We start from the raw sequence: 26,990 nt of genomic DNA on the forward strand, positions 1-26,990 counted from the left end.
TGGGTTTTCTCTTGAATTCAAATGATCTGAATAAAGTTGGCAAATGGGGTCCAGGTCAGCTGACAAGACCCAACATTTCACTAATGTGGGGCTGCTTACATCCTACTCAGTAAAACAGGCACAGAGAGAATCTTCTTGTGCAGATGGGTGACCACCTATATGTGTAAATACACTAATCCTTTACTTGCATAGAACATAACCAATATGTCTGCGAGAAGGTTACTCTTTCTTAGTCCTTATACTCTGCTATAATTTAAAATATTCATAAAGTGGTGAGCTAGGTTGCCAAAGGACTGGATGTTTGCCCAAATTGGCCACCCATGCTGTGGGGCAATTTGGGCTGATACAATTTTAGCCATTTCTGCTTTTTGGGATCACTGTCCTTATGTTAAACTTGTTAGAGGTATAGGATCCCTTATCCGGAAACCCATTATCCAGAAAGTTCCGTATTACGGAAAGGCCATCTCCCATAGACTCCATTATAAGCAAATAATTCTAATTTTTTAAAATGATTTCCTTTTTCTCTGTAATAAAACAGAACCTTGTACTTGATCCCAACTAAGATATAATTAATCCTTATTGGAGGCAAAAAAATCCTACTGGGTTTAAATGATGTTTAAATTATTTTTTAGTAGACTTAAGGTATAGAGATCCAAATTACGGAAAGATCCCTTATCTGGAAAGCCCCAGGTCCTGGGCATTCTGGATAACAGGTCCTATACCTGTATACGCTGAATTGAATTATTTTTTTTTATCCGTGCAGTAGTTCTCCATTTTATCATGATTTCAAAAGTAATATATTTGACTCATCATAAGGCCAAATACCTGTCTAGCGGAGTAGTTGTTAGTATTGTAATTCAAAGGTGACTTTTTGAATGCCACTGCATGCTTTTACCATTGTCGCCAGCAATGAACAACCTGTGCAGACCCCATACTGATGTACCTTTTGAACTGATAGAAAATAACCTAGTGTGTTAGGTGCAACATCTGTCACAGGGCACATGGTAAGTACAGGGTCATATTGAGCCAGTCTCTGAAACAGTTAGGGTAATGCAAAGAAGCCTGACAGAGGAAATCAGCATACTACAAGTATACAGGGGCACAATAATGTCTGTGGTCTATTTGTGACCTGAATATTTTTATATTTTACTTTGTCAGCAAAAAATATATTGGTATGTTTTGTAAACAGTAATCTCAAAACAATAACAATATCCAAATTATGACTGGTAAGCTTTGTTTTTTTTGTAGATATTAACGAATGTCACATGCAAGGTGTCTGCCCTAATGGCGACTGTCTGAATACCATGGGTAGTTATAGATGTAAGTGCAAAGTTGGATATGTGCCAGATCTGTCACTGTCTTCTTGTGTTGGTAAGTGGCATTCTTTTATTTTCTTTCCATTGGACTAGGGCAGTGTACCTGACTATGAACTGTTGTATCTTTAAATGCCTTTTCCAGATGTTTCTTAAATTTTACAGTGTTCTGTGCTGCTAGCCCCTACTCATCTGTTGACATATGTATCAGATTTGGAGATGTTCCCTGAATTCCTCTGCTATACATTGCGTTATAAATCATATACATCCACTGGGCCTGTAAATGTTATTAATATTTTGCACCAAGAATGAATATAGAAATATATTTTTTTCTAAATGCACCCAATAACCTTATAAACAATACCAAAGGTGTAAAGCAAGCAAAAGCAAATACAGTGCTGGACCACCCAGGGCCCACCAGAAATGGCAAGTGGCACACTAAGGCCAAGGCTTACCAGGAAAAATCCTAATATCCCAGCGGGAAATAAGTATATGAACAAGATATTGTGTGAGATATTTTGTGAACTACAAACTAAGAAATGGTAGTAACCTAAACTTAGAAATGGCTCAATTAATTTAACCTAAATGTCTCAAATGTCAGGAAATCAAGTAAATAAAACGTACCAAATACAAAAGAGAGATCCGGGTATATAAACCCCGGATCTGTCTCACAGTTGATCTAGGTCAAATTCCCAACACCATCATATCAGCTCTCACAATGTGAAATCCTAAATGCAAAGAACTCACCGTTGTTCAGAAGTGGTTCAGGTGCTCAGAGCCCCGAACCTGTAGCTGGGGAAGGCGAAATCACGCATATGCAAAAGGGCTCCAAATGCACCGGACACAGCGGCTTGCTTAAAACTCGATTTTTATTACTCCATTTAAAAACAATACGCCTGACGCGTTTCGTGTAAATATACACTTAATCAAAGGAAAATTAGCTTTAATGGTGATAGGAATGTTTCCTTCAATGATAGCTGTGTTGGACAGAAGTGTGTAAGGCAGAATTATGTCCAATTTAGTTTTATCCATGTTTAAGAGCAATGGCAGATGGGGCAATTTTGCTCAACTGACAGCTCAGGAGTCTGCAGCAAATCAGCCAAAATAGTCCCATCTTATCATGGTCTGCTATGATAATATCATTTAAGTCAGTTTTGGAAATGTCTGGCAATAGAATGAATACATTACAGCTATGATACCATATATAGATTTGAGTTTTGCTAGGGAAATATGAGGGAAATGTCCAAGCATTGAGTGAAAATTCAAAGATTGTTGAATTTTCACTCAATGCTCAGATATTTCCTTCGGTATAATAAAACATTCACCAAACAGAGTTAATACCAGAAATGCAAATGAATTGAATACCCTAACAGCCTGTGACTCCTTTGAGATTGAAACAATACCAGATTCAGATTTTGAGCTAAAAATGCACATATCTAACTTTCAAATGAATACTGAGTTGCAGGCTAAATTCAGACACTATGCAGAGACAGCACACAGTGCCCAAGTTAGGCATTATTCTGCGCCTCACTGGGAGCTGTGTTCTTGCAACATGCTACTATATTTGATGGACTCCAGAGTATGCAATTTTTAGCCATTGTTGCTATTTATTTTGGCTCATGAATAGTTTCTGCATTGCTGGTTTAGATACAGTTTCATGTCATCTAATTGCATTGAAACATCACACTGGTCCCATCATCTGAGGTTTGGCAGCGTGAATGCCAATTTTCAGGAAACAAATACTATGCTAAACATGTCTCTTGATAGAGTAGCAAGTTCAAAGCACTGAAATCAGATGTATGTTGTTGATCGTTTAAAGCGTGACCAACATCTTTTAAGAGAAGAGATGTAGGTGACATGTCATAAGAAGCATGTGTATTTATGAGAGACAGCTGTTTATCCTTAAATAAACATTAGACTAAAACTAGTGCCAAGTTAGCTCAATTAGTGCCAAGTTAGGTCAATTGCTGCATTTATAATCTATAAAAAAAATAAAATCCTAATGTCAAATAAAGGATCAGTAAGTGCATGACATTTTATGTAGGGATGCACCAAATCCAGGATTTGGTTCAGTATTCGGCCAGGATTCAGCATTTTTCAGGAGGGTTTGGATTCGGCTGATTTCACAGTCCTGGCCAAACGGAATCTGAAACCTATTTAGCATATGCTAATTAGGATTTGGAAGGGTTAAATGTCACCGCTTGGAAAATGTTTCACCGTGCGCTACATTTAAAGAGGACCTGTCACCCAGACATAAAATGTTGTATAATAAAAGTCCTTTTCAAATTAAACATGAAACCCAAATTATTTTTTATATTAACACATCCAAACCCATTATAAAGGAATTTAAAAATCCCAGCTGTCAATCATATATTGCTTGCCCCGCCTCTATGCCTTAGGCATAGAGGTGGGGCAGACAATAACTTTAGCTTTCCATTCAGCACTTCCTAGATGTCACTGCACATCTCAGTTTCCCCCTCCCTCCTCATCATCTAATTGTGTAACGAGTGCATGGGCATGGGCACCTGGTCCCCCATTCTGGCACAGAAAAAAGATTTTGGCATGATACAAGGCTTCCCTTCATAACAGTGTCCACAAAATGGCTGCTGCCTGCTTGCTGTGATTGTGTAATTCAAAGATGGAAGGAAACAAGATTTATTTTATTTATATAGAGTAAGTAAAGTTTATTTTGCTGAACTAAGAATATAGAAAATAAATTGGAGTTATTTCTTAGGGTGACAGGTCCCCTTTAACCCTTCCATATCCTAATTAGGATTCGGTTCGGTATTCTACCGAATCCTTTACGATGGCTTTGGGGGCTCGGCCGAACCCAAAAAACTGGGTTTGGTGCATCCATAAATTTATGACACCCGGGTTTGTGTACAAATAGTGCAAGTAGTTATATGTAGACTATAGTAAAACTGGATAACACCTTTTTAAACATGGCATAAGATTACCAGTTTATACAAATTGCCACTGGTAGATGGAAAAAGTGTAATGGCCCTACCATGCACACCATCAATTATGGTCTATTTCATTCTCATGGTTCTTAACCTTTTTTTCCTTTGGACTTGACACTCAACGTGGCAACCAACAAATAGGTTTAGAATCATGTATCTAATGTAACTACTATAAGGATCATACATTGTTGCCTCGGTTTTAAGTGCAAGATCACAAAGTGCAACAAAGTTATGCCACTTAGTGGCCATGCACACATTACTTGTGTCTGGGACAACTGCTGCATTGTGCAACTTGCACTAGGGAGGGGTGTACATTGTTGATGTAGTCTGTCCATCTGTATGCCATGCCACAGGGGTGGGGCCTATGAAGTATGAATACAGGGGAATGGGCAGCTCTTTGTGCTCCATTCTAGTGGAGAAAAAGGGGTTTTGGTACTATACAATAGGTTAAATATCCCTTTGCTACCCCAGTGATAGGAAAATATATCTACTGTATAAATAGGTTTCATTTTACATCTTCTACATGGGTATCACCTTAGTGCTTAACTGCGCACAGTGATGTACTGTGAACATTTTACAGTATGTAGAAGCAGTAAAAGGAACATAAATCACATTTTCAAACAGAATGTATTTTCCTTGTAGTATTCTTAGATCAATCAATAAACATACAATGTTAAAAAAAACTATTACCTCATTCTGTTTTGCGTTTTGTCATTATTCATATGCCAAAACATATTGCCTGGCTGTCAGTATGCTAAAACATATTGATTCACTATACATTCAACATTAATTGCCACCTCTGCCCACGTACACATTCCATTATCTCAAATAATGTGCAGCCATCGTTACTCCAAAGCAGTTACCTGCAACGCTGATATTATTTCAGCTTCCTATGTGGGTAAAATAACTTTAATGGGTATTATATAAATTAAAATAAAGTAATAAACAGTATCCTGGAGCAGCTAAATAGTCCAATTGTTGTATCAGTCTTTAGCCAATATCTTACCAGTATTTAGGAATATCTTCCAAGTATGAACCAAACAATTGTTTTTCTTGCAAAAGGCAATCTCTACTATTTTTCATAGCTAAAATAAAACAATTCTTAAATATCAAATTTGAATTAGTCTGAGAATAATGTTTCAGATTCAGTGTCCCAGGAGTAAAGATGAGCCAATTTAAGCTCACTGTGCTGACAGCGATATCTTTCCATTGGTACATGTGTGGGATGACAGCACCTATTTAGCAGCTCGATTCCAGCAGCAGACTTAGGGCAGATTTACTGATCCTCATTATCTTATTACTAGTGGTAAGGATAGTTACTGTGCGTACAAAAACTAAATTACAAGCATCAATTTTTTCCTAATCATTTTCCACATTACTAACAAGTACTAAAGCAACATTTTCTTTCCTGAAATACAACACATTGCAGTTTGATGCCAGAGTAACACTTCCATGTTACTACAAATGGGTAGTCAAAGAGCCAGAGACCCTACAGCACAAAATGGAGTTTGCCCAAAGCAGTCAAACACATTCAGACAAACTGACACAATGATCTGCTTTGATAAATGGGCCATTTTGTTAAAAAGTTTCCTGACTGTAAGGAAAGTATGAACAATTTGCACAAAATATCAAACTCTCTTACACATGCTGACATCACTGTATTTATATGGAAAGCAAAGCTGCAAAGGCTGGGGATGGAGCAAACATGCAAAAAAAACATGGCGGGTTGCACTGTTTATTTTCACTTTGCATCCTGCCACAACTTTGTAAAATGCTCCTCTGGTGTGTTGTGAACATGTATGAGAATATGCAGTAATCCTGGAAAATCTTGGAGAGACTTTTCAGATGTGTACTTTATGGCCAAAAGTATGTGGTCTACTAATACTTAATTAAAAGATGGGGAGGCTTATTTATCGAAATCCAAATTTGTGAATTGTGGAATGTATCAAATTTGTATTGAACTCCTCATTTTTAATGTCCCCAAACAAACTCCCCCAAAAATGTGGAAATTCTAAAAACTCAAAAAAGTCACTTACATTTTGCCTAGGACGACTCCCATTGGTTTCTATGTGAACTCATACGTTTTTTTGCATTCAAATTTTTTTCATTTTTTTGTGTGTAATAAATATTTGACATTCAGTTTTGGAAGCCTTAATTCATTCAAATTCACGAGCTTTAGTAAACAAAATGAACTGTGGCAAGAATTAGAACTGTTAAATCAGCCCATTAACTACGTCTTAAGCCTTAACCCTTAAGTCACAACCATCATTGCTGACACAGGTGCCACTACAATATTCAATGGCATTCTTGACCATTCCATGCTTCTTACTTTGTTGCAACAGCTTGGTGAAGGCTGTTTCAGCACAGTAATGCTCCTTTGTACAAAGGAAAATCTATACAAAATTGGTTTGCAGGGATGGAAGTAGAAGAACTTCTGGTCAACCCAACTAAACATTTGTGGGAAGAATTGGAATGCAGATGCAAACCAAACATGATCAATAATCTCTTACACTGGAAGCAAAACCCATCTAACAATATTCCAACCTCTAATATAAAGCCTTCCAGCAAAGTCAAGGGTAAAGGCTGTGTGCCAAAGAGAGGACCAATATCATATCAACACCCTTGGTTTTGGAGTGAAATATTGGACAAGCAGGTTATCACATACTTTAGGCCATATAACGTCCCTTAACTATTCTTTAACAGTTCAAGTACTTTCATTTCATGAAATTTTGATCATATCTTTGTTTTTTTTTTGTCACAGTTGATAATAACCCTATTGTGTCTGAAGAGAAAGGTCCCTGTTACAGGTTTTTCAGTCCAGGAAAGCAATGCATGCACCCCATTGCAGTACAGCTTAGTCAGCAAATTTGCTGTTGTACCGTGGGAAAAGCCTGGGGCCCTTATTGTGACAGATGCCCTGTTCCTGGGACAGGTAAGAAGTTTTTAAAGCATTGGACATTAAGGGAATTATTTAATAAAAGTCACAGCACCGTTTAATAACTCATAACAAACAATCTGATATTTGTTTTCAATCATGTGATCACTGTATGCATGCTGATTGGTTCCCTTATCCTTGAAACTGGTACTTATCTTGCCTTTTACTTAAAATCAATCACCTGTAATTCAGTACTGCCAGTGTTGCTGTAAAGAATACTGGGGGCTAATCTGCCTTCATAGCTGCACCTCTGATCTTTGCATTGCTTGTGACATTGCTATAATTATATATTCTTCTTCTGCCTGTTGTTTTATTCAGCATTGTAGACATTAATCTCCATTGCCACAATTAGACAACATTCATATTCTGTAAAATGATGATGTTAGTTTACACAAGTTTCATTCTTGTACGAATAGACGGCATTATCCATTCATACTATTTTGTAGAGGTAGTAGTGTAGAGAATATCTTGTCTGGAGACATGCTAGAAAGCAAATTATGTGTTACCTTCTATGGAAATGCGCAAAATTTAGAAAACATTTTGAGAGCAATTGTTGCTGAAAACCTTGAGCAGCACGTAATTTCCTTACCTGACATTTTTTTGCTGGGTTATGTGTTCTGCACAATCGTGTTGATGGAAGCGCATGGAATTAAAAGAAAAAACAAAACTAGTGCAACACCTACAAAATTTGCCTTGTGAATCAAACGTTAAAGGTGCTTTAGCATCCAAATCTAGTGCAAAACATACAGGTTTGCTTAGTGAATCGAACATCAAAAGTGCTTATGCATCAGCCCAATGCAGTGTATCACACCCACTCAATGTGTCCAACATAAATGCTCACCAGATATGATTGGAATAAAAATATGTAGAATAATCAATTCATATTGATTGTAGTGAATCCTTAATCCTCAGAGTATATGGAATGGAGAGGAAACGAAAATAGTGTAAAATAGTTTAATGGATAAAATAAAGCCCCTGCACAATGCAGGCTACTTACAGTGTACAGCAGTATATCAGAAACAACAAATTGCCCACATTTGATTTAGTGTCTAAATTTAATTTATTTTACATCCAAATGTGACATCGTGGGGCGCATTCATTATAGTACGAATCCGAATCACAAAAGCCGATAATTTTTGATGATTGCAAAAGCCATGAAAATTCTGTTTGTTTGAATACGAAGATTTCTTACTTACAATCCGAAAATTACGAAATTTTCATATCAAAACGATCGCAAAAGGCGGGAAAACCTTTCTGACTTTGACACTTCAGTGCATGATTTTGGAAGCCTCCCATAGGAATCAATGGCACTCTGCAGCTCCAACCTGGCCCAAGGAAAGTCTCCCATAGGGCTCAATGGCACTCTGCAGCTCCAACCTGGCCCAAGGAAAGTCTCCCATAGGACTCAATGGCACTCTGCAGCTCCAACCTGGCCCAAGGAAAGTCTCCCATAGGGCTCAATGGCACTCTGCAGCTCCAACCTGGCCCAAGGAAAGTCTCCCATAGGGCTCAATGGCACTCTGCAGCTCCAACCCGGCCCAAGGAAAGTCTCCCATAGGGCTCAATGGCACTCTGCAGCTCCAACCTGGCCCAAGGAAAGTCTCCCATAGGGCTCAATGGCACTCTGCAGCTCCAACCTGGCCCAAGGAAAGCCTCCCATAGGAATCAATGGCACTCTGCAGCTCCAACCCGGCCCAAGGAAAGTCTCCCATAGGGCTCAATGGCACTCTGCAGCTCCAACCTGGCCCAAGGAAAGCCTCCCATAGGAATCAATGGCACTCTGCAGCTCCAACCTAGCCCAAGGAAAGTCACGATACCGAAGCTTGAATGAATCCAAAACTTTTGTACTTGTTGCAACAAATACAATTTTGACGCACAAATTGTTGCGCAAATTGTTGCAAAGTATGAAAAAGTTGCGCAAATTGTCGCAAATATTGAGAAAATACGCAAAAGTTGTAAACTTTAGAAAAAATATGCATTTTTTGTAATCGGACCTGTCGTACTTTAATGAATGTGCCCCAATATGTATCACAGATACAGTACAAGGAGTAATCATGAGGAGAGCGTACACAATGAACATAAACCTGAAAACTATAAGTCAAATTGCTTAATATATTAAGGGTATTTTCAAGATCAAGTGTTAAGCATTTGACCCCCTGGCAGAGAAATATCTGTCTCATCTCAGGCAGCCTGCCGTTAAAGTGCCATGCCAGGAAGTTGGTGCTGCAGTACAACATTCAGTATACTTTTTGTTACCTATGACTTTAGTATTCAAGTACTTTGTCCCTATTAGGCAGCAATATGATCAAAAATACAAAGGCCAACTTAAACTCACAATTATAAACACTTCTGTTTCATCTGGGAATCCAAACATTCGTAACCATTAATATAAACCGTGGAAAAATTGCAAATCATATAGGGCTCATTCATGAACGCAAGTGCAAAGTGAACTCTTTGTGTTAGTTATGGCCCAAATATTTCTCACCTGTGGCACAGTTCTCTTCCTATGTGTGCACGCACAACCACCCATTGAGCCACTTAAAACCTTAAATAGGATACAGCTAAAATAAATCCATTATTTGAACAGAACACATTTTTGGGGAAACCAGACAGGATTAACACATTAACACAGCTATATGAGATGTGCTAAAATAATAACGTTCCTTAAAGGGTCTAGTAACCCATAGCAACCAGTTAGCAAATAGCATATATATATCTGATAGATTGCCATTGGTTACCAGAATTGTAGCAAGCTTTTTGACTGTTACTACATTAACCCCGTAGTCTCATGTTGAAATGATATTCAATGTAAAACATTTTCACCTGTGATGAAGCCGACATAAATGGTATGAACCATTTCTAACTCACTAAGCAGTCACAAGTCAATAGACTTTTCCTTCATTCCATCCCAGTGTGAATAGTCATGGAAACCCTGCCAGAGCCTTGTTTGTACTTCAGGATTTTCCCTAATGGAATAGGTCCTCTGGATTAAGTTTATAGGAACAGATGTCAACGAAAGTCAAATAAAAATGCATAATTGCTGTAATGAGTCTTTTACATTTCCCCTTGCTGAAACTATTTATATAGTAACCTGATTGAGCCTATTTGGTTAATTGCTTTGCATAACATTGTCCTTTCATCCCCCAATTAGAAATCCAAACAAAATAAAAATGCATTTCTCATTTATTTAAAATCCTATTCCCTTGTGTAGAGGTTTGGAAAACATTTCATCTAAATTTGTCATTACAGTATTTAATGAAACGTACATTCAAGTAACAGTGGGGTAAATATTTGTATAAGGCTTAGAACTGGAAATATAATGGCTCTAGATACAAAATCATTTAGTTAAAGAGGGCGTAGCACCATGAATTGTTCTTAATTGCGGAAACATGAAAGTTTAAATAGCACTTTGTTGTCACAGTGACTCTGACGTTAGTTTTTTTTGGCATGTTTTTAAGCAAAATACTTTTCTTTGCATTCATTAGACTTTAGTGGGTACAAAGTGTAGTGCAGAGTAGTCCCTATTTGGTGCCACCTCTGGTGTCCTATAAATATTCAGGGATATTAAGCCACATAGATATCAAACCTGAAAAAACCTGAAAACCTTTTCTTCTTGCTAAGAAAAAACTCAAGTATCCCCATATTTGCAAGAGTCATTGTGCCTCCCTGGTGCCACCACCTGTATCCTGTAAATATTAAGGGGTGGACATGGGTGAGGCATATTTATTAAAAATCGAATTTCGAGTTTTTATTTTTTAAAGACTCTGAATACTCTAATTTATTAGAAAACAACTCGATCACATCATCATAATTTTCAATGAATCTACCAACTTTCAAAACAACTTTAAAAAATTTAATTAACAAAAAGCTTGTATTTTGCTAGGACAACTCCCATTGATTTCTGCATTAACTTGCCTGCTTTTAGATGCAACATTTTTACTTCAAGTTTTTTGCTCTTAATAAATCTTGAACATTCGAGTTTACTTGAGATTTTCAAGTTTTTTCGAATACATTTATTTTTGAAAAAAATTTAATAATTTGAAATTTGATACATATGCCCCTTAGGATTAGCACCACTAACTTGCATACTAGAGGCAGGGTTGCGTCCTAAGGACCTGTACATGCACCCATATAGACTGGTTTTGGTTAAGGGGCAATTAGCCAACTTACTTGCAAAAAAGTATTTGTTTCCTCTTAATTAAACAAGGGTAGAGATGACTTTTTCTGTAGGCACCCAACATCTCAAGAGTCATTTGGGGCTGAACATAAAAGTGCGAAAGACATAATATATTGTGTAAAAATAGTTAGATATGTTTATTACTGTATATACCTCTCCACATTTAGATGTAGCTCAGCAGTATCTGGAGACCTGTAAGCTGTATGTTCCTGATTTATGTATTATCCAGCCTTTATGCATTATCAAGTGCCCAATCCTCCTGTAAGACATTACAACTTGGTCCAATAAAACTCAATAATAACAATATATGCATTGTCACAGTGATAAAACAAGCACTTTTAGCTGTTAAAACTATGTTAGCAGAAAAATAACTATTTTATCCCCATTCTTTTCTTAAAGCTGCTTTTAAAGAAATCTGCCCAGGTGGTATGGGTTACACAGTCCCTAACGTACCCAGGAATCCAATACGTGTGCCACCACCTAACAGACCCATCACAGTGCAGCCTCCAGTTCGAACAACACATGCACCAATCGTTACAAAGGAAGAACCCATTGAAGCACTGTCTGTCTCTGAGAGAAACTACCCACATGTGCCTGAAAGGAAAGGTACAGAATAGACTGGAGTTATATTATCTGGCTACATCCCACCAAAACCTCTTACATTATCTGTACAAACTGGGAGATAAAAAAGGAATAGGCCAAGTTTGCCACAGTGCAGAAAGCTATGGACGTAACAGTACTACAGGAAGTTTGCGCTGCACCCCTTGTGAGCTGACAACCAATAGATTCAAAGAAATGTAGGAGTAATAGTAACAGCAGCTAGAGGGCTGGATATATGTGATTCTACTGAAGCACCATTTAAACATTAAATTAACCCAGTGGGCTAGTTCTTCCTCTTATATTAATTAATTATATTTTAGTTAGGACCACGTAGAAAGTACTGTTTTATTGTTACAGATTAAAATGAAATGATTTTTAAAAGTTAGAATTAATTGATTAAAATGGAGTCTATGGAGATGGCCTTCCCGTAATTTGGAGCTTTCTATAACGGATCCCATGTTTATATCTCCTACATTTTACAATATTTAATTCTACTTACTAATTTTCCATGTTAAACAGTAAAAAGACTAGCACCATATACATCATATACATAGTTTTGTTACAGTGCTTTTATAAGAAATTATTCCATTTTAACCCTTTTTTTATTGTTTCTTTTAGGTGAAGCTACAGATGATGACCAGGTATGGTAGCCAAAAACTCCAAGCCTACCTTTATTTGCAAGGGAGCTAGTCACCGCTCTTCCTAAAGTTAGATAACTAAAATACTACAGAAAGAATAGAATTTACCAGTGGGAATGTTGCTTACAGGCATTTTGTCATTCACTTTGTTATCTTACATACAGTCATTATTATGTTATTTTGGCTTAGCAGTTTAACACTGTAATCAAACATCAGGACAGAGAAGAAGTCAGGTTCTGGGGGGTACCCAAGATATAGTAGTGTAGGAGAACTATTGGATCAGTTTTCAAGAGTTTGAAACCACAGCAAGGTATGTACGTTTTAATGGTCCCTACTGTGTCATTTCTTAGTGCTGTTGGGTAGTCAATCCTGCAAGTATATTATATCCTTTTTAGGAAATTTCTTTCTATTAGTGTTCATGTGTGTACTCTTCCAAATGGACTCAATGTTATATCCAGTCATGCTGAGCAGCCTTTGATTTTTCAATTTGGTTACAGAAAGACCCCTTATGTTTGCTTTTACAACAGGTGACCAGTAAATGTTACCCACTGATTGGTTGCTACTAGCAATTAAATCTGTAGCAAACTTTGCACCACAACAAAATAACCCTCATCAGCCAACAAGCAGAGGATATAATGTTTGCAATGTAATCATATATTAATATACAGTGCAGACTAGTGGATGGGGATGGATTCAGCAGAATGTATGCAGCTCAAACACTTAGCCTTTCCAAGGGTTGGATTATCTCTGAATTTTATTTTTCTGTTGTTAATAATGCTCTCCATTCTATAATTATATTGCTTCTATCGTGTTGGTAGATTCGTTTTAAATATAATAACTTGATTATTAAGGCTACTGTGTGTATTTTATGGTTGAAATCAGCTGTGAGAAGCATGTCCTATAAATGCCTGTCACTGTACACAGGGGTTGATAGCAGGCCATATGGGCAGAGAAAATGCAGCCTGTGCTGAACTTCTGCAGGCCAGGCTTGTAGCAATCCTGGCAGAGGAAGAGATTGCTTTAAAGGCTCACTTTTAGTAAAAAAAAATATATATAAATTACTATAAGTTGCAAAAGTGCTCAAGGGAAACCTTATGTTCCCCTTTAAATTCTTATCTATACCGAAATACAGTTCTTAGACCAGGTACAATTCAAACTACAATAGATGTGTCAATTAAAAGGTCCCATTGCTTTACCTTAGAATATAGACTATATAGACTATATGGTGAGTTTGCCTAGGGGTAAATGTATTCATTTGTATTTGGAAGTAATTCCCAGTCATTGATGTAACTAACGGCATCTGGGCAGTGGAGGCAGAAATCAGAGAGGTAAAACATTTCTTTGACTGTGAATATAACCAGTTTATGTCTGTACAGGCCCATGTCCCATTTGAAGAGAGACGTGTAGTGGAAGGTGGGCAGCCTCAGGTTTCCCCAGGAATTTCGACTGTTAACCTCGATGGACAATTCCCAGGTAAAACTTTAGAAATATTTCTACTTCTCCCACCCAGCACTGAATGATCCCTGGCCCTGCATGAGGTCACACTGCCATGCTAAGGGGCAGATTTATCAAAATTAGAGAATATAGGCGAGAATATTTTTTTAAACTCGAATAGTCCTGATTTGCTAAAGGGTAAAACGTGAAATTTTGTAGAAAAATACTTACATAGTTACATAGGGTTGAAAAAAGACCAGAGTCCATCAAGTTCAACCCATCCAAGTAACCCCAGCACACACAACCCACACCTACCAATCTATACACTTACATACATAAACTATATATACAACCACTAATACTAACTGTAGATTTTAGTATCACAATAGCCTTGGATATTCTGCTTGTTCAAGAACTCATCCAGGCCCCTCTTGGCAAATAAAAGCTGCTGAATTTCAATAGAAGTCAATTGAAATTGTCTCAAGCAAGTTCAATATTCAAAATTTTCAGCATTATTAAAAATAAATGGCATAATGTGATTTTTGTTTGTGTGCGATTTTTTTCCTGCAACAAAAAGCGAATGTGACTTCTGTCGCTATAAGCTATTGCTTGAGAATAAAAAAAAGTGTCCACAGAAAAAAAACATTGTAAGTTGTCACATATGTTTAGGCAATTAAATTTTTTCCCTTGAACTAGAATAAATCTGCCTCTAACTGTCTAACTGGCTAATTTATTTGTTGTGTTTATTACAGTTGTCGTGGAAAAATCATCACCGCCTGTTCCTGTCGCCTTGGCCCCCGATGTGTCTACAGCAAGCGCTAGTCAAGTTATTGCCCCTACTCAAGTAACAGGTACTTATTCACACGGCGCAAATACAGCTCACTGGGTCATCATAATATTGTGACAAAACAAGTACTTTGTTTCTGATATTTTGATCCAATCCTTTTGGCCATTTATTATCAATGGACCAGAGCTTTAAAAACCTATAAACCAAACATTAATGAAAACCTTACGCACTGTATTTTCCTCTGTCTCAAAGTATGGCCCTAGTGTCTTTATAGCCCTGTGTGTCCAATCTGGATCATAATAATATAGTGACAAAACAAGGGTAATTTGTTTCTGATATTTTGATCCAGTCCTTGGGGCAATTTATTATGAATGGACCAGAGCTTTAGAAACCTGCAAGCCATACATTAATGTGCAAGAAAACTATATATGCTGTATTTTCCTTTGTCTCAGAGTGTGACCCTAGTGTCTGTATAGCCCTGTGTGCCCAATTAGTACACACTATGTGCAACAATATGAAAATGATAGGTTACATTAGCTTAGTATCAGTTTTACTTTTTTATAATTCTGCTATTGCTCTTTATGTTTCCTCTTTCTATAGAGATCAATGAATGTGCTGTTGATGTTAATATATGTGGAGAGGGTAACTGCATCAACCTACCTGTGGGGTACACATGTTTATGCTTTACGGGATATAAGCTGAATGAGCAGAAGACCAAATGTGTTGGTAAGCAATCCTTCGTGCCATGTACCCATTATTACATAAGCCTATAATAATGACAATTTTAGCACTGAAGATGTGGCAACGCATTATTGTATTTTTAACGATCATCCAGCCAGGAGTTTTGTTATATTCCGCTTGAGAACATAAATGAAGTTAGTAGTCTTTAAGGTTGTGTACTCACCATAGCAGGTAGAAGGGAATTTTTTTTTTCCAATTCCCCACTAGAATTATCCTGAGATCTGGGCATTTTTATGATGCTAATAATAATAATTTTTATGATGCCCCTAACAGGGGCACCAGCCCGGGGTACAAGGTTAGGGATTAAAGTCACTTGGGGGTGCCTAATATTTTGGCACCCCCAAGTCACTTTGCCTTTCCTTGTCCTTTAATGTTCAATGCTATGCAACACTGCTGATATTAGAGGGCACCCTCTCCAGCCAATCAGATAGTATCACATTCACTATGGTTTGATACAGCCACGTGAGCAGAGCTGGCAGCCTTACAGCTTGTTAAGTAAAGGCTACAGCCAAAGCCTTCTATGTGTGTGTGGGTCAAGACTATTACAGGTAGCAGTTTTGCTTTGCAGGACTCGAGTTTAATCCTGGCTTGGCACTATCTGCCACTGTGTGGGTTTCCTCTGGGTACTCTGGTTTCCTCAAAACTCCAGTAACATAAGGGCAGTTTAATTGTTTTCCAATCAAAGTGACCATAGTGTTTAAATGTGATAGGGACCTTAGAATAAAATCACCATTGGGGCAGGCACTGATGTATAATCTTGCTGAAGAAATGTATTGGCATTATATAATTAAAATATATTATTATATAATATACCACCTGCTCCATAAATTGTTCAGTTGCCCCCTCTGTTGGACATGGAGCAGGGGAGAGGGTGGGTTGGCTCAGCCGGAATGCCACTTTGGATGAAATTTGCTGTTCTAGATTCACTTGAAAGTGCAGCATGAAGGCCAGTTAGGGTGAACATTGAGGCGACCACTTATTTAATTGCCAAGATATTCTAAAAACTGTGTCTGAATGGCAAAAATAACAGTGTTTTATATGTTCTATATTCATAAGCTTGTTTTGGGCCAAGTGGGGCCCTGACCTTAGAATGGACCTTCAAGTGGGGCTCTGACCATAGAATGGACCTTCGAGTGGGGCTCTGACCATAGAATGGACCTTCGAGTGGGGCTTTAAATGAAAAAGCCTGGCATCCATTGCCTTATATGTCTTTGGGCCCTATCTGCATACATACAGTACAGCTTAACATCTAGAGGAAAGGGAATAAGACTGATTGTAATGTTCATGGCAATATATTTGTGAATGAAAGCACAATAAGGAGGAATATCAGTAATGAGGTTTAAATTTATGATTTCTGGTGACTTTTCAGACATCAATGAGTGTGCCGAGGATCCACATCTCTGCTCCCATGGCCGATGTGAAAATACAAAGGGAAGATTCCTGTGCATTTGTCATGCTGGATATATGGCTAATGAACAGGGAATTGACTGTGTTGGTAAATATCATTGTCATTTTTATATCCATAATATTTTCAGACTGCTAGAGGGAAAAATGTTGGAATCCAATGTCACTGTAAAACTTCATCCTGACTTCTTCAACTTTTCAGTCTGACTTACTAGGGCTCATTTGCATCCGCAAGTGCAGTGAGAAAAGTGCAATTTGGAGCACAGATGGTTTTTACCAGAATTCTGGCATCATTAAGGATGCAAATTAGTGATTCTTTTCCTGGTGTTATTCCCAATGTTCATGTGTAAGTAAGGTGTGCACCCTGCGTTGAGGTGACTGACGCAGAGAATGAAGGGAAGTCTGGAGCCTGGAGATTCCATCTAGTAAGGGGGTTCAGAGCAGTGGAAGGCAGGAGGGACTAAGTCATGTTGAGCGCAACTATACAAGTGCAAGGAGCACATTTTGACACAAGTACCCTAATAAAAGTGGTGTTACGCACAACTCACTGTGGGGAAAAGTACAAGTTGCCCACTGCGCTTGTGGAAGTAACTGAGCCCTACTGCGTCACTGTGTATGAAATTGATGATTATTTTTTAGTTGCATTGCACCACAGAATATCACTCAGCAAAGGAGGGGGAGTCATTTTAAACATTATGCCAAATGATAACACAGGAATAGTTGAAAGGTGCTGCATCATTACCAATGTGATGAAAAGATCTAAGATGTTTCATTACTACAGTTGAAACCAGAGAAAATTATATAGCCTGTTTATGCACTAAGTAGAGGTTATACTGGTACTGTGTTATTTTGTGCACAACATTGTGAGCGTCTCTACTGTTTTGTTGCGGTCTGCCGAAAATACTCCCATGGCTGACAGCAGTCATATATGTATAAGTGAAATGTAACAGGCAGTAACCTTTGAAATGATAATTATCTATATTAAACTAAGATAAGATGAGATTCCCCCGGAAACCCATTATCCAGAAAGCTCTGAATTACAGGAAGGCCACGTCCCATAGAGTCCATTTTAAGCAAATCATTCAAATTTTTAATAATGATTTTCTTTTTCTCTGTATTAATAAAACAGTACCTTGTACTCAATGGAAACTAAGCAGCACAAATCCATATTTGTTGCATAATGTTTAGCAGACTTAAGGTATGGAAATCCAAATTACAGAATAATCCCTTATTCAGGAAACCCCAGGTCCCAATCATTCCAGATAACAGGTCATATCTATACCTGTAGTACTTTAAAATAGGGTATAATTTTCTGTAAATTCAGTTTTATTACAGATCAACTGAATGACATGGGTGAATGTAATAATGATCTAAACAAAGGTTGCTGCTCATCTAACCCAAAGCAACTAATCACAATGTAGCATTTACTGTCAGCTGTTTGGCAACAGATGTTTGATTTCTTGCTATTGGTTACTAGATGTGGCTACTTTTAAATCTTTTTATTAAATTATTATATTGGTCAATTTCATATTCTCCTTACAGATACTGTCAGAGGTATAGCCAATCTAGGTCCTTTTTGACAGAAATTATTATTTGGGATTTAATGACATTATCATGCAAACAATTAAATGCTGAGAAAACTGGATCATTTTTGATCAGAGCATGAGCCCTGGATTCTGAGCCATCTGCTTTGTACATTTGCTTTGTAGATGTGAATGAGTGTCTGAGACCACACGCCTGTGAGGAGGATGGGCTCTGCATTAACACGATTGGTTCTTTCGGATGTGAATACTGTGAAAAAGGATTCCGCCACAACCAAAGGGGTGAATGTGAAGGTGAGAAATCTGTGCATTATTAGTTATGGTATGGTATCTATTATCCAGAAGCCTATTATTCAGACAGCTCTGAATACAGTAGTGCCATCTCACTTAACAGGGCACAAAACAGTAATGGAACTGCTTGGAGCATATAGGCCCTCATGAATACAGCACTGCTGAATGTAGGCAACACAGTATTCATGCCCAGTTTATTTTATAACTGTATATAGCCCATGTAAGAAAGAAGGTTAAGGCTAAGAAAAAAAATCAAAGCAAAATGACTTCATGCATTTCACCCTGTACCTCCATACAATTAAGGGTGTTCCGAGAGTTGTAGGTCACCAACAAGGTCCGCAGTTTGACGTTTCACTGACACCATTCACTGACAACATTCATATGACAAAAACAAATAAAATAAAAATCAGGTGTACTGTCTAGAACTTTCCACAACTTCACACTCTCAGAGTTGAAAGCAAAACTGACACATCTGCTAAATTGAGCAAAAGTAATTTAGCTGCTCGTTGATCCATATTAAATGAATCACTGACAGGATATGCAGATGAATTAAAATTCTTCCTTTGAAATGAAGGGTGTCTGTGTTATGTGATGATTGTATTCTAGAAAGGACTTGTCAGGGGCTACGACGAACCTAGGTTACATTCTTGTTTTATCCTGGTTAGCTGCTGTTTGAACATCTCATTTTGGGTTTCAATGATTGCCTCCCAAGGGGTACCATGTAAGGGTACCATGCAAATGACAACTTGCTGAGCTCTTAAATAAACACCTAGCACTTATGGCTTAAAATCAGATATCACAGGGGTTTAACAGAAAGATCAACCTAGAAATATTTCTCATAGTAATAATAACTGTATTCATTTGAATTAATATTAATGAGCCACTATACCCCAACGTTTCATTCGCATAGGGAGATAATTGTGCAGGCATAGTTTTATTGTACTCTTAGTACCAGCAGGTTGTTCCATTCAGGTATGCCTGAATTATTTAATTCCTGTACACATTTGGTTGGCTGCAGTACCAGTGGCAATAGGCAATCAATATGGGGTTGATTTAATAATCCACAAATGGTCCGAAGGCCTCCGAATGCGTTTTTTTCATAATGATTGGTATTTTGTGATATTTTCGTAAATTGTTGCAACTTTTTCGTAGCCGTTACGACTGTTTCGCAAAATGTCGCAACTTTTTCGTAGCCTTCGCGCCGAGTATGAAAGTTTCGGATTCATTCAAGCTTCAGTATCGTGACTTTTCTTGGGCCAGGTTGGAGCAGCAGAGTGCCATTGAGTCCTATGGGAGGCTTCCAAAATCATGCAAAGTCTGAAAGTTTTGCCCGCAGTTTACGAGCGCTCAATACGAAAAAGTCGCGACAAGATACAAGCAAATCGTAATGGCTATGAAAATGTCGCGACAATTCGCGCAAGTCGTAATGGTTACGAAAAAGTTGCATCAATTTACGAAAAGTCGTAACGGTGACGAAAAAATCGCAAAAAATATGAAAAAGTCGCAAAATGTTCCTTTTCAATCAAAATTTTTCCCATTCGGATTCGTGGGTTAGTAAATCAGCCCCTATGAGTTGCAATGCTACATGAGGGCAGCTGGAAAAAAAAGGAAGGTTTGTACAATAGCAAAGCCACAGGAAAATGATGGAGAGCATAATACTGAATGCCTTTTGCACAAAAAAAACAATATTTTTCTATGGTTTAAATTAAATGACTTACATTTAAAATTACATTAATCAAAGTGTATAATATCAGAAACAAGTATTTCCATAGATAATTTATAATTTCAAGTGAAACCAACAAAGCTGAGCTTTTTGTAGGACTCTGAGGACTATGTCTTGGACTTTATAAGATGTACGTAAAAATGTGGGTGAGCAATAAACTGCTCTGCTGGTGCTGTGCATGCAATTGAAAGGCAGTGCCAAGGAGTATGGTGCAGGATTTACCATGTACATATGGCCTGCACCTTATTCCTACAAAACAAACTACTCATAGTGCTGTTTAGCAGGGGATTTGAGGACTAGCCATATGGAGAAGTTAACTGAGTTATAGGGAGTTTCTTATTGCATTTCAGTACAGTTTGACTTTAGCTGCTGTTTATCTACATTTTCAGTTGCACCTACTTATATTTGCATCTAATGTAATACTTCTATATAATGTAACCTATAATAGAGGACACTAACTGATTTGGCTTAATGTCACTTCTCTCTCTAGATATTAATGAGTGTCTGAATCAGTTAACTTGCCCGCATGATAGATGTGTTAACAGTGTGGGTTCCTACTCTTGTGTTCCTTGTCCAGATGGATTCAACGGACTAAATGGACAGTGCTTTGGTAAGATGGGCTTTTTGTTTTTTCCTACACTTGGTTTTAGTTTAAGGCTTCACAGGACTGATTCTCAGCCTGCAGAAAATTGCAGGCTGAGAATCAGCCCCTCTATTGGCATCAGCCTCCAACCTTGCCTGTACCTGGAACCATTGTGTCAGCCTGGGTGTAGGCACACTTGCCGAATACCGGCTCTAAAATGCAAACTTTCAAGTTTCTTTGCCGATATGCATGTGCCTGCATCCGGGCTGGCACAATGGTTCTGGGTACAGACAAGGTAGGAGGCTGATGCCAGCGGAGAGACTGATTCTTGGCCTGCATTTTTCCATGGGCTGAGAATCAGCCCTCTGTGGCTTCAGCCTTAATTTTAGCAATAAATCTCTGCTACCGCAGGCTACCAGACTCCCCAAAAAGCCTTTCCACTTGCAATAAAGGGAATTGTTGGTGGAAAGGCTTACGCATTACTTCGGTATTCCGAAGTTGCTCAAAGTTGCCTCCTGTGCAAAACTGGAATGATGCATACTGGTAACAGACATTGACAGTGGTAGCAGAGATTTATCGCAGGCGGCTGATCTCCCTGTGGGATATTACCCTAATCTGTTTATGGTAATTTGCCCATTTGGAGCCATGATTTTTTGGAAGTGGTATTTTACTCCCCTGAACAGTGATAGGATAACAAAAAGCAATTATCAATTATACAGATGCAGAGAGTTACACTATTTTTGCCATTTTTTTCCTATCCAGACATCAATGAATGCCAGGAAGATACCTCAGTGTGTGCCAATGGCGACTGCTCCAATCTTGAAGGATCCTACAGGTGCACATGTCATAGGGGGTATGATGTAACCTCCGATGGCAAACAATGTATAGGTAATTTAGTTTTCCATTTCAGCTTTGCTTAACTTGTTATCATCTTCTTAGACAGGAAATGTGGGTTTTGTAGTGAATTAAATGATATTACTGGTGCCACTCGTAACTCTGTATGAAGACACCACACAGTTGGCTACAACTGCAGTGTGATAGGACCTAGTAAAATCACAGCTGCACCTTATATTGCTTTTGATAGTGATCTTTCTAAATGCCTGTTTGTAAGCATGTCATTAGAAATATACGTGCTTGTGTGTGGCAAGCAAACTTGCGCCAAGCTTTGTGCACTGCTTTGTCCTATGCTACACTCACATCATACCTTTCACTCTGCAACCTATTTTTACTAAGTCTGGAAATAAAGTTTGGAAATGGAAAGTTAAAAATGGATGTGAATGCTGAGACAGCTGCCAATACAACCATAACGGGCACAGTGTTTTATTGTTTCAATGCTCTCATTTCTCCTTTAAGAACAGACCTGGAAACAAACTTTAGCCTATTTAGCAAGCAATAGTTCTAGCTCTAGCAATGGTTTTTGGCATTATTCTGAGGGCATATATTGCAGATAATTATAGGCATACTTTTTATATCGTGTTACTTCAATCATGTGACACAAGTCTCCCCTAAGCCTAATTTACATTGGCAGTTTTTTTAGTTAAGTTTGTCCAAAAAACTAAAGTTGGTTCAACCATCGGATTGTCACATGGGTGCCTCTGCATACCCGCCAGCACAATGGATATCTGCCAGAGCCCAAACCTGACATCGGTTGGGCCTATGAAAGGGGAGGTTAACCTTAAAATTAACTTTTAACCCCATATGTAATACGGCGCAGTAACCCATAGCAACCAATTAGATGTTTATACAAGTGCCTGCTGATCGGTGCTATGGGTTACTGCTCCTTGGCAAACCTAGTGTCTTTTATTACATAACCCTATAAGCAATAAGCATGTTATAGAGTGGCCTGTTCAGAGCACTTTTTTCCTTTTGAATTATTTGGGTTTTTATTCTGCCTCCTTGGCTGACAGCCACAAAAACTAATTCTTGGTAAGGTAACATTCCTATTGTTACTGTTTATTTTTATTGTTTATCTTTCTATAAAAGCATTCTTCTATTTATGTTCATGTCTGACTGCCTGGCTGCAACCACAAAGCCATAGTAATTCCAAACTAGAAAGTGGTAGAACAAAAAGTTGAATAATTCAAAAAACACAAAAAAGAAAACATGATACAAATTTCTTTAGAATACCACTTTTTACATATTACTAAGTTTATCTATAGATGAACTACATTTTTAAGCCACTGAGTGGCAAAGTAAGCAGAAAATATCAGCCTGTGTATAGACAGATGAATGGAGGGATATACAACTAAATTACAGGTGCAGAAAGGGTCAAACTTTGCAACACTTCCCAGCATATTTACAAGAATCTGAGTGCCAGCTTCCCTCCGCCCGCTCAAGCAGCATGGCTGGCAAACATAGAGTTGACTATGTGCCAAAAGTGACAGCTTCTGGCAGATTTATAGCAGAGCACATAGCTCTCTGCTCTGGATCTGTTGGGAAATTATACGGCACTTTTGAAGTGACAAAGATTTCACTGCGCATTGGAGGAAATGTAGAAAGCAGTCATGACTGTACTGTACATTGCATTTGGCTAGGTGAAGCAGTTGGAGGCTTATATCTTCTGTGCATGCAATGATGCACGTACCCTACTATAATGTTACCACAATGTCTTCTGTGCTGAGAACCTGCACTGCTGTGACTCCATCTCAATAGTATAGGAGGAGGCCTCAGACATCACTACTGAGGGGGGGGGGGGGGGGGCAGAACCCCTTCTTGATAACTTTCAGAGCTGAATTTTTTTTACCAGAAAAGCCCCCCCCCCCTTCCTTTTCCCCATTCTGAGACTGAAACAGTTACAGCTTCCTTCATCAGTGCTGCAAATTTGTGTTATTGAGTTGTGATTTCTGTAGGCATTTAAAACACAGTTATTTTATATTTTCTACCTTTTTACCTCTAAGTAAGCATAAATTATGCTTTCTTTATCATTTGCCAGGTTCTTATGTGACTTCCCAGAAAGCACAAATGTAAAATTTTTCTATATTAATAATTATGGTTTCATTCCTACTGCAGCCAATTGTGACTCACTGTGACAAATGTAACCTACAGCCACATTAGCATGAATATTTGATGTTGTGGCTCTGTCAAGACAGTTTTGGTTACTAATATCCAAATAGCAACTAATAACTGCCATTATATAGCTTTAGGTTTCATATAAGTAATGGCTGATGAGTAACTGGGAACTTCAGAACTGGGCTTTTCAAACTATCATCTAGTAGATTGGCAGCCCAGTCCATGTTAGATTATAAAACAATATAAATAGGTTTCTCCACAAATTTCAGTTTGCTCTACTTAAGAAAATGGTCCTATCCAGGTATTAAATAATTCATGTATGATAATGAACTATATATCTGCTTACAGATATAAATGAATGCCAGAGTGGTACTTTATGCTTAAATGGACTGTGCCAAAATACTGAAGGTTCATTTGAGTGCTCCTGCAATGAAGGCTATCAGCTAGCTCCATCTGGGGACCAGTGCCATGGTATGTATATTACCAACTTTTAGTCACTGTATTCTGTTTGTTGCACCACAAATATTTAATGGGAACTTCACTGCAGACATTTGTCACTAATGGGTCATTTGCCCCAAGCTCAGAGTACTTAATGTTAGTACCCATATATTTATGTAGTAGCCGCAAATTCTGCTTTTTTAATAACTAATACATTCCTGCCAAAGCTGAGCTTACAGTCTAACTTCAAATTACAGTTTAACACAGGAGGGATAATTTCTTCAGAAACAATAATTTGCTTGTATTTTTCTGGACTGTGAGGGAAAAAAAGAGAAAGAACATGGAAACTGATACAAAATGAAACAACTGATTCAATGTCACTTTTACAATGGACAATAGACAAAGGGTTGACAAAGTTATTTGACTGTATACTGTTGTTAACAGTAAAGGCTTAATTGATACATCTACAACATCTGCTGTAAGTTACATTGGCCAACATCAAATGCTTGTTGCTTTCAAGGACCTAGTTGGAAATAACCCCTTACTGACAAACATTACACAAATTCTTTAAAATTGATGGAAGTTCATATTGATGCAATTCATCAAGTTACTTGTGTCCAAACACACTCCTGTACTTCCACATGGTTGTCTATGTGCCCATCCTTTCACACAACTGTGCCTATTGATGCCGGGGAACCTGGGAGTTACCACCACCCTCAACCTGGCAGTAGCTCCAGGGTTCCCATAACAGATTGCGTTTAAAGGCACTCTAGACTTGCATTCAGTGAATCATATGCAAACACCATTTTAAACTCCCACAAAGGAAGTTGCATGAAATCGCAGTTGTGCCTGTTTTGATGCATTGGGCACATTTATCAAGGACACAGCTGCAGTTGGGAAAATTATCTGCATTATGGGTAAAAAGCATGGTGATTTACTTTCACAGTTGTACATTGCACATTGCACCTGCATTTGTACTTGACCCCTAATTTATTTTATTATTATTTTTATTAAAATGTGCACATTTAAACCATACAACCCTGCTTATTTCATGTGAAGTGTGTTTCTTCCTTGTTTAAAGTTAGACAATATAAATAGCACTGTTTATGAGTGGAAGGGATAATCCCATTTTTGACAATTCTCGTAATTTCCCCCTTTCCCTATACTGACTTATATTCAAGAGGTATTACTAAGATGCATTTGTACTAAATACTTCATGCTTTTGACATATGGAAGGCATAATACAGTATGTGTTTTCATTTTCTTTATTTGTTCAGTTATATCACGTTGTTCTGTCTTTGGTTGTATTTTGACATTTAAAAGTGTATCCATTGCTCTAATGGGGTTTATAGTCATCAAAGTAGGTCCCCTGATTACAAAGGAGTTATGCTTGGAAAAAGCTCAGGGACACAGTGTCCCCCAACTCTGCTTACACGTTGGCATTATACAAGTTCCTTGATTATGATTAGAATCTCAGTATTGTGTTCTTTTATACTTAGTAGTTCCAGATCTTCAAAAATGCATGCTGCTAAATGACTGCAGTATGAATAGCATAGTGATGGCAGAGGATTTGAAAGGTAACTAGAGGGGCTGACATTACAGGGGTAAGGAACATTTCAGTATGAGGCAGTTTTAATTATTTCATTGACTAGTTATTTTTGGTTTCAGAAATAATAGCAGGAATCATAGGGGGGAACTAGATATTTTTTTGGCTGAAATAGTCCCAGCTGCCACATGCAGTGTCTAGCCGTCTGGATCGCCCTTGTTTACTCTGTGGGAGGTCCATGGATTTGGTGGTGAGGAGGGGCACCCTTTAACGCTGCAGGAAACATGTATTGTGCTGTCCTCCTGTAGTAAGAGATGAACTTCTATTGCAGTACATATAACTTCTCTGGATGATCACTGTCCACTCTAGCAGAGTGCCACCCGATGCCAGGTCACTTTGCTTGACAGAAACACCCCTGGGATTTACTTATGTTTACTTTTTCCATAAACAGATATTGATGAATGCCAAAATACAAACTTGTGCAGTAACGGACAGTGCAGGAATACAAGGGGATCATTTTCTTGCATATGTCATCAAGGTTATAAAGTATCTGCCGATGGAGAGCAATGTGAAGGTAAAAGTATATTCTAAATCTGTGTTATGTTTTTTACTGCTTTTCTAAAAGTGTGCTATGAGCCTTAAGATGCACAGCAGCGGAAACATTATATGGAAATATTGGACCTCCATCGGAGAACAGAACTAAAAAAGTCAGAAAATCACTACTCCAAGCTGTTTAAATTGGTACTTATTGAGCCCTGCTTATTGCACGACACACACAAAACATATTTTTGTGCTCAAATCCAAGAGTGAACACTGATGAGGAAATAATCCCAAAATCCTGTTTCTCAGAAAAATGCATCCCCGTGAAAC

At 38.0% G+C, this 26,990-nt stretch overlaps 1 protein-coding gene across 4 annotated transcripts in view; it reads left to right on the top strand.

The window, feature by feature from the left end:
- Nucleotides 1–26,990, top strand: part of ltbp1 (latent transforming growth factor beta binding protein 1) — a 205,647-nt gene that overhangs the window by 139,329 nt on the left and 39,328 nt on the right. For all 4 annotated transcript variants that reach the window (XM_012963793.3, XM_012963794.3, XM_031901994.1 and 1 more), the window contains 13 exons: nt 1,249–1,371; nt 7,035–7,205; nt 11,785–11,991; nt 12,604–12,626; nt 14,000–14,096; nt 14,810–14,908; nt 15,445–15,570; nt 16,955–17,080; nt 18,699–18,824; nt 21,035–21,154; nt 21,890–22,015; nt 24,485–24,607; nt 26,572–26,694. In XM_012963793.3, the coding sequence (XP_012819247.1) occupies nt 1,249–1,371; nt 7,035–7,205; nt 11,785–11,991; nt 12,604–12,626; nt 14,000–14,096; nt 14,810–14,908; nt 15,445–15,570; nt 16,955–17,080; nt 18,699–18,824; nt 21,035–21,154; nt 21,890–22,015; nt 24,485–24,607; nt 26,572–26,694 (1,590 nt within the window). The remainder of the gene's footprint in view (nt 1–1,248; nt 1,372–7,034; nt 7,206–11,784; nt 11,992–12,603; nt 12,627–13,999; nt 14,097–14,809; nt 14,909–15,444; nt 15,571–16,954; nt 17,081–18,698; nt 18,825–21,034; nt 21,155–21,889; nt 22,016–24,484; nt 24,608–26,571; nt 26,695–26,990) is intronic.

Source organism: Xenopus tropicalis, chromosome 5 (genome assembly GCF_000004195.4).
Source record: "Xenopus tropicalis strain Nigerian chromosome 5, UCB_Xtro_10.0, whole genome shotgun sequence".
NCBI classification, from domain to species: Eukaryota; Metazoa; Chordata; class Amphibia; order Anura; family Pipidae; genus Xenopus; species Xenopus tropicalis.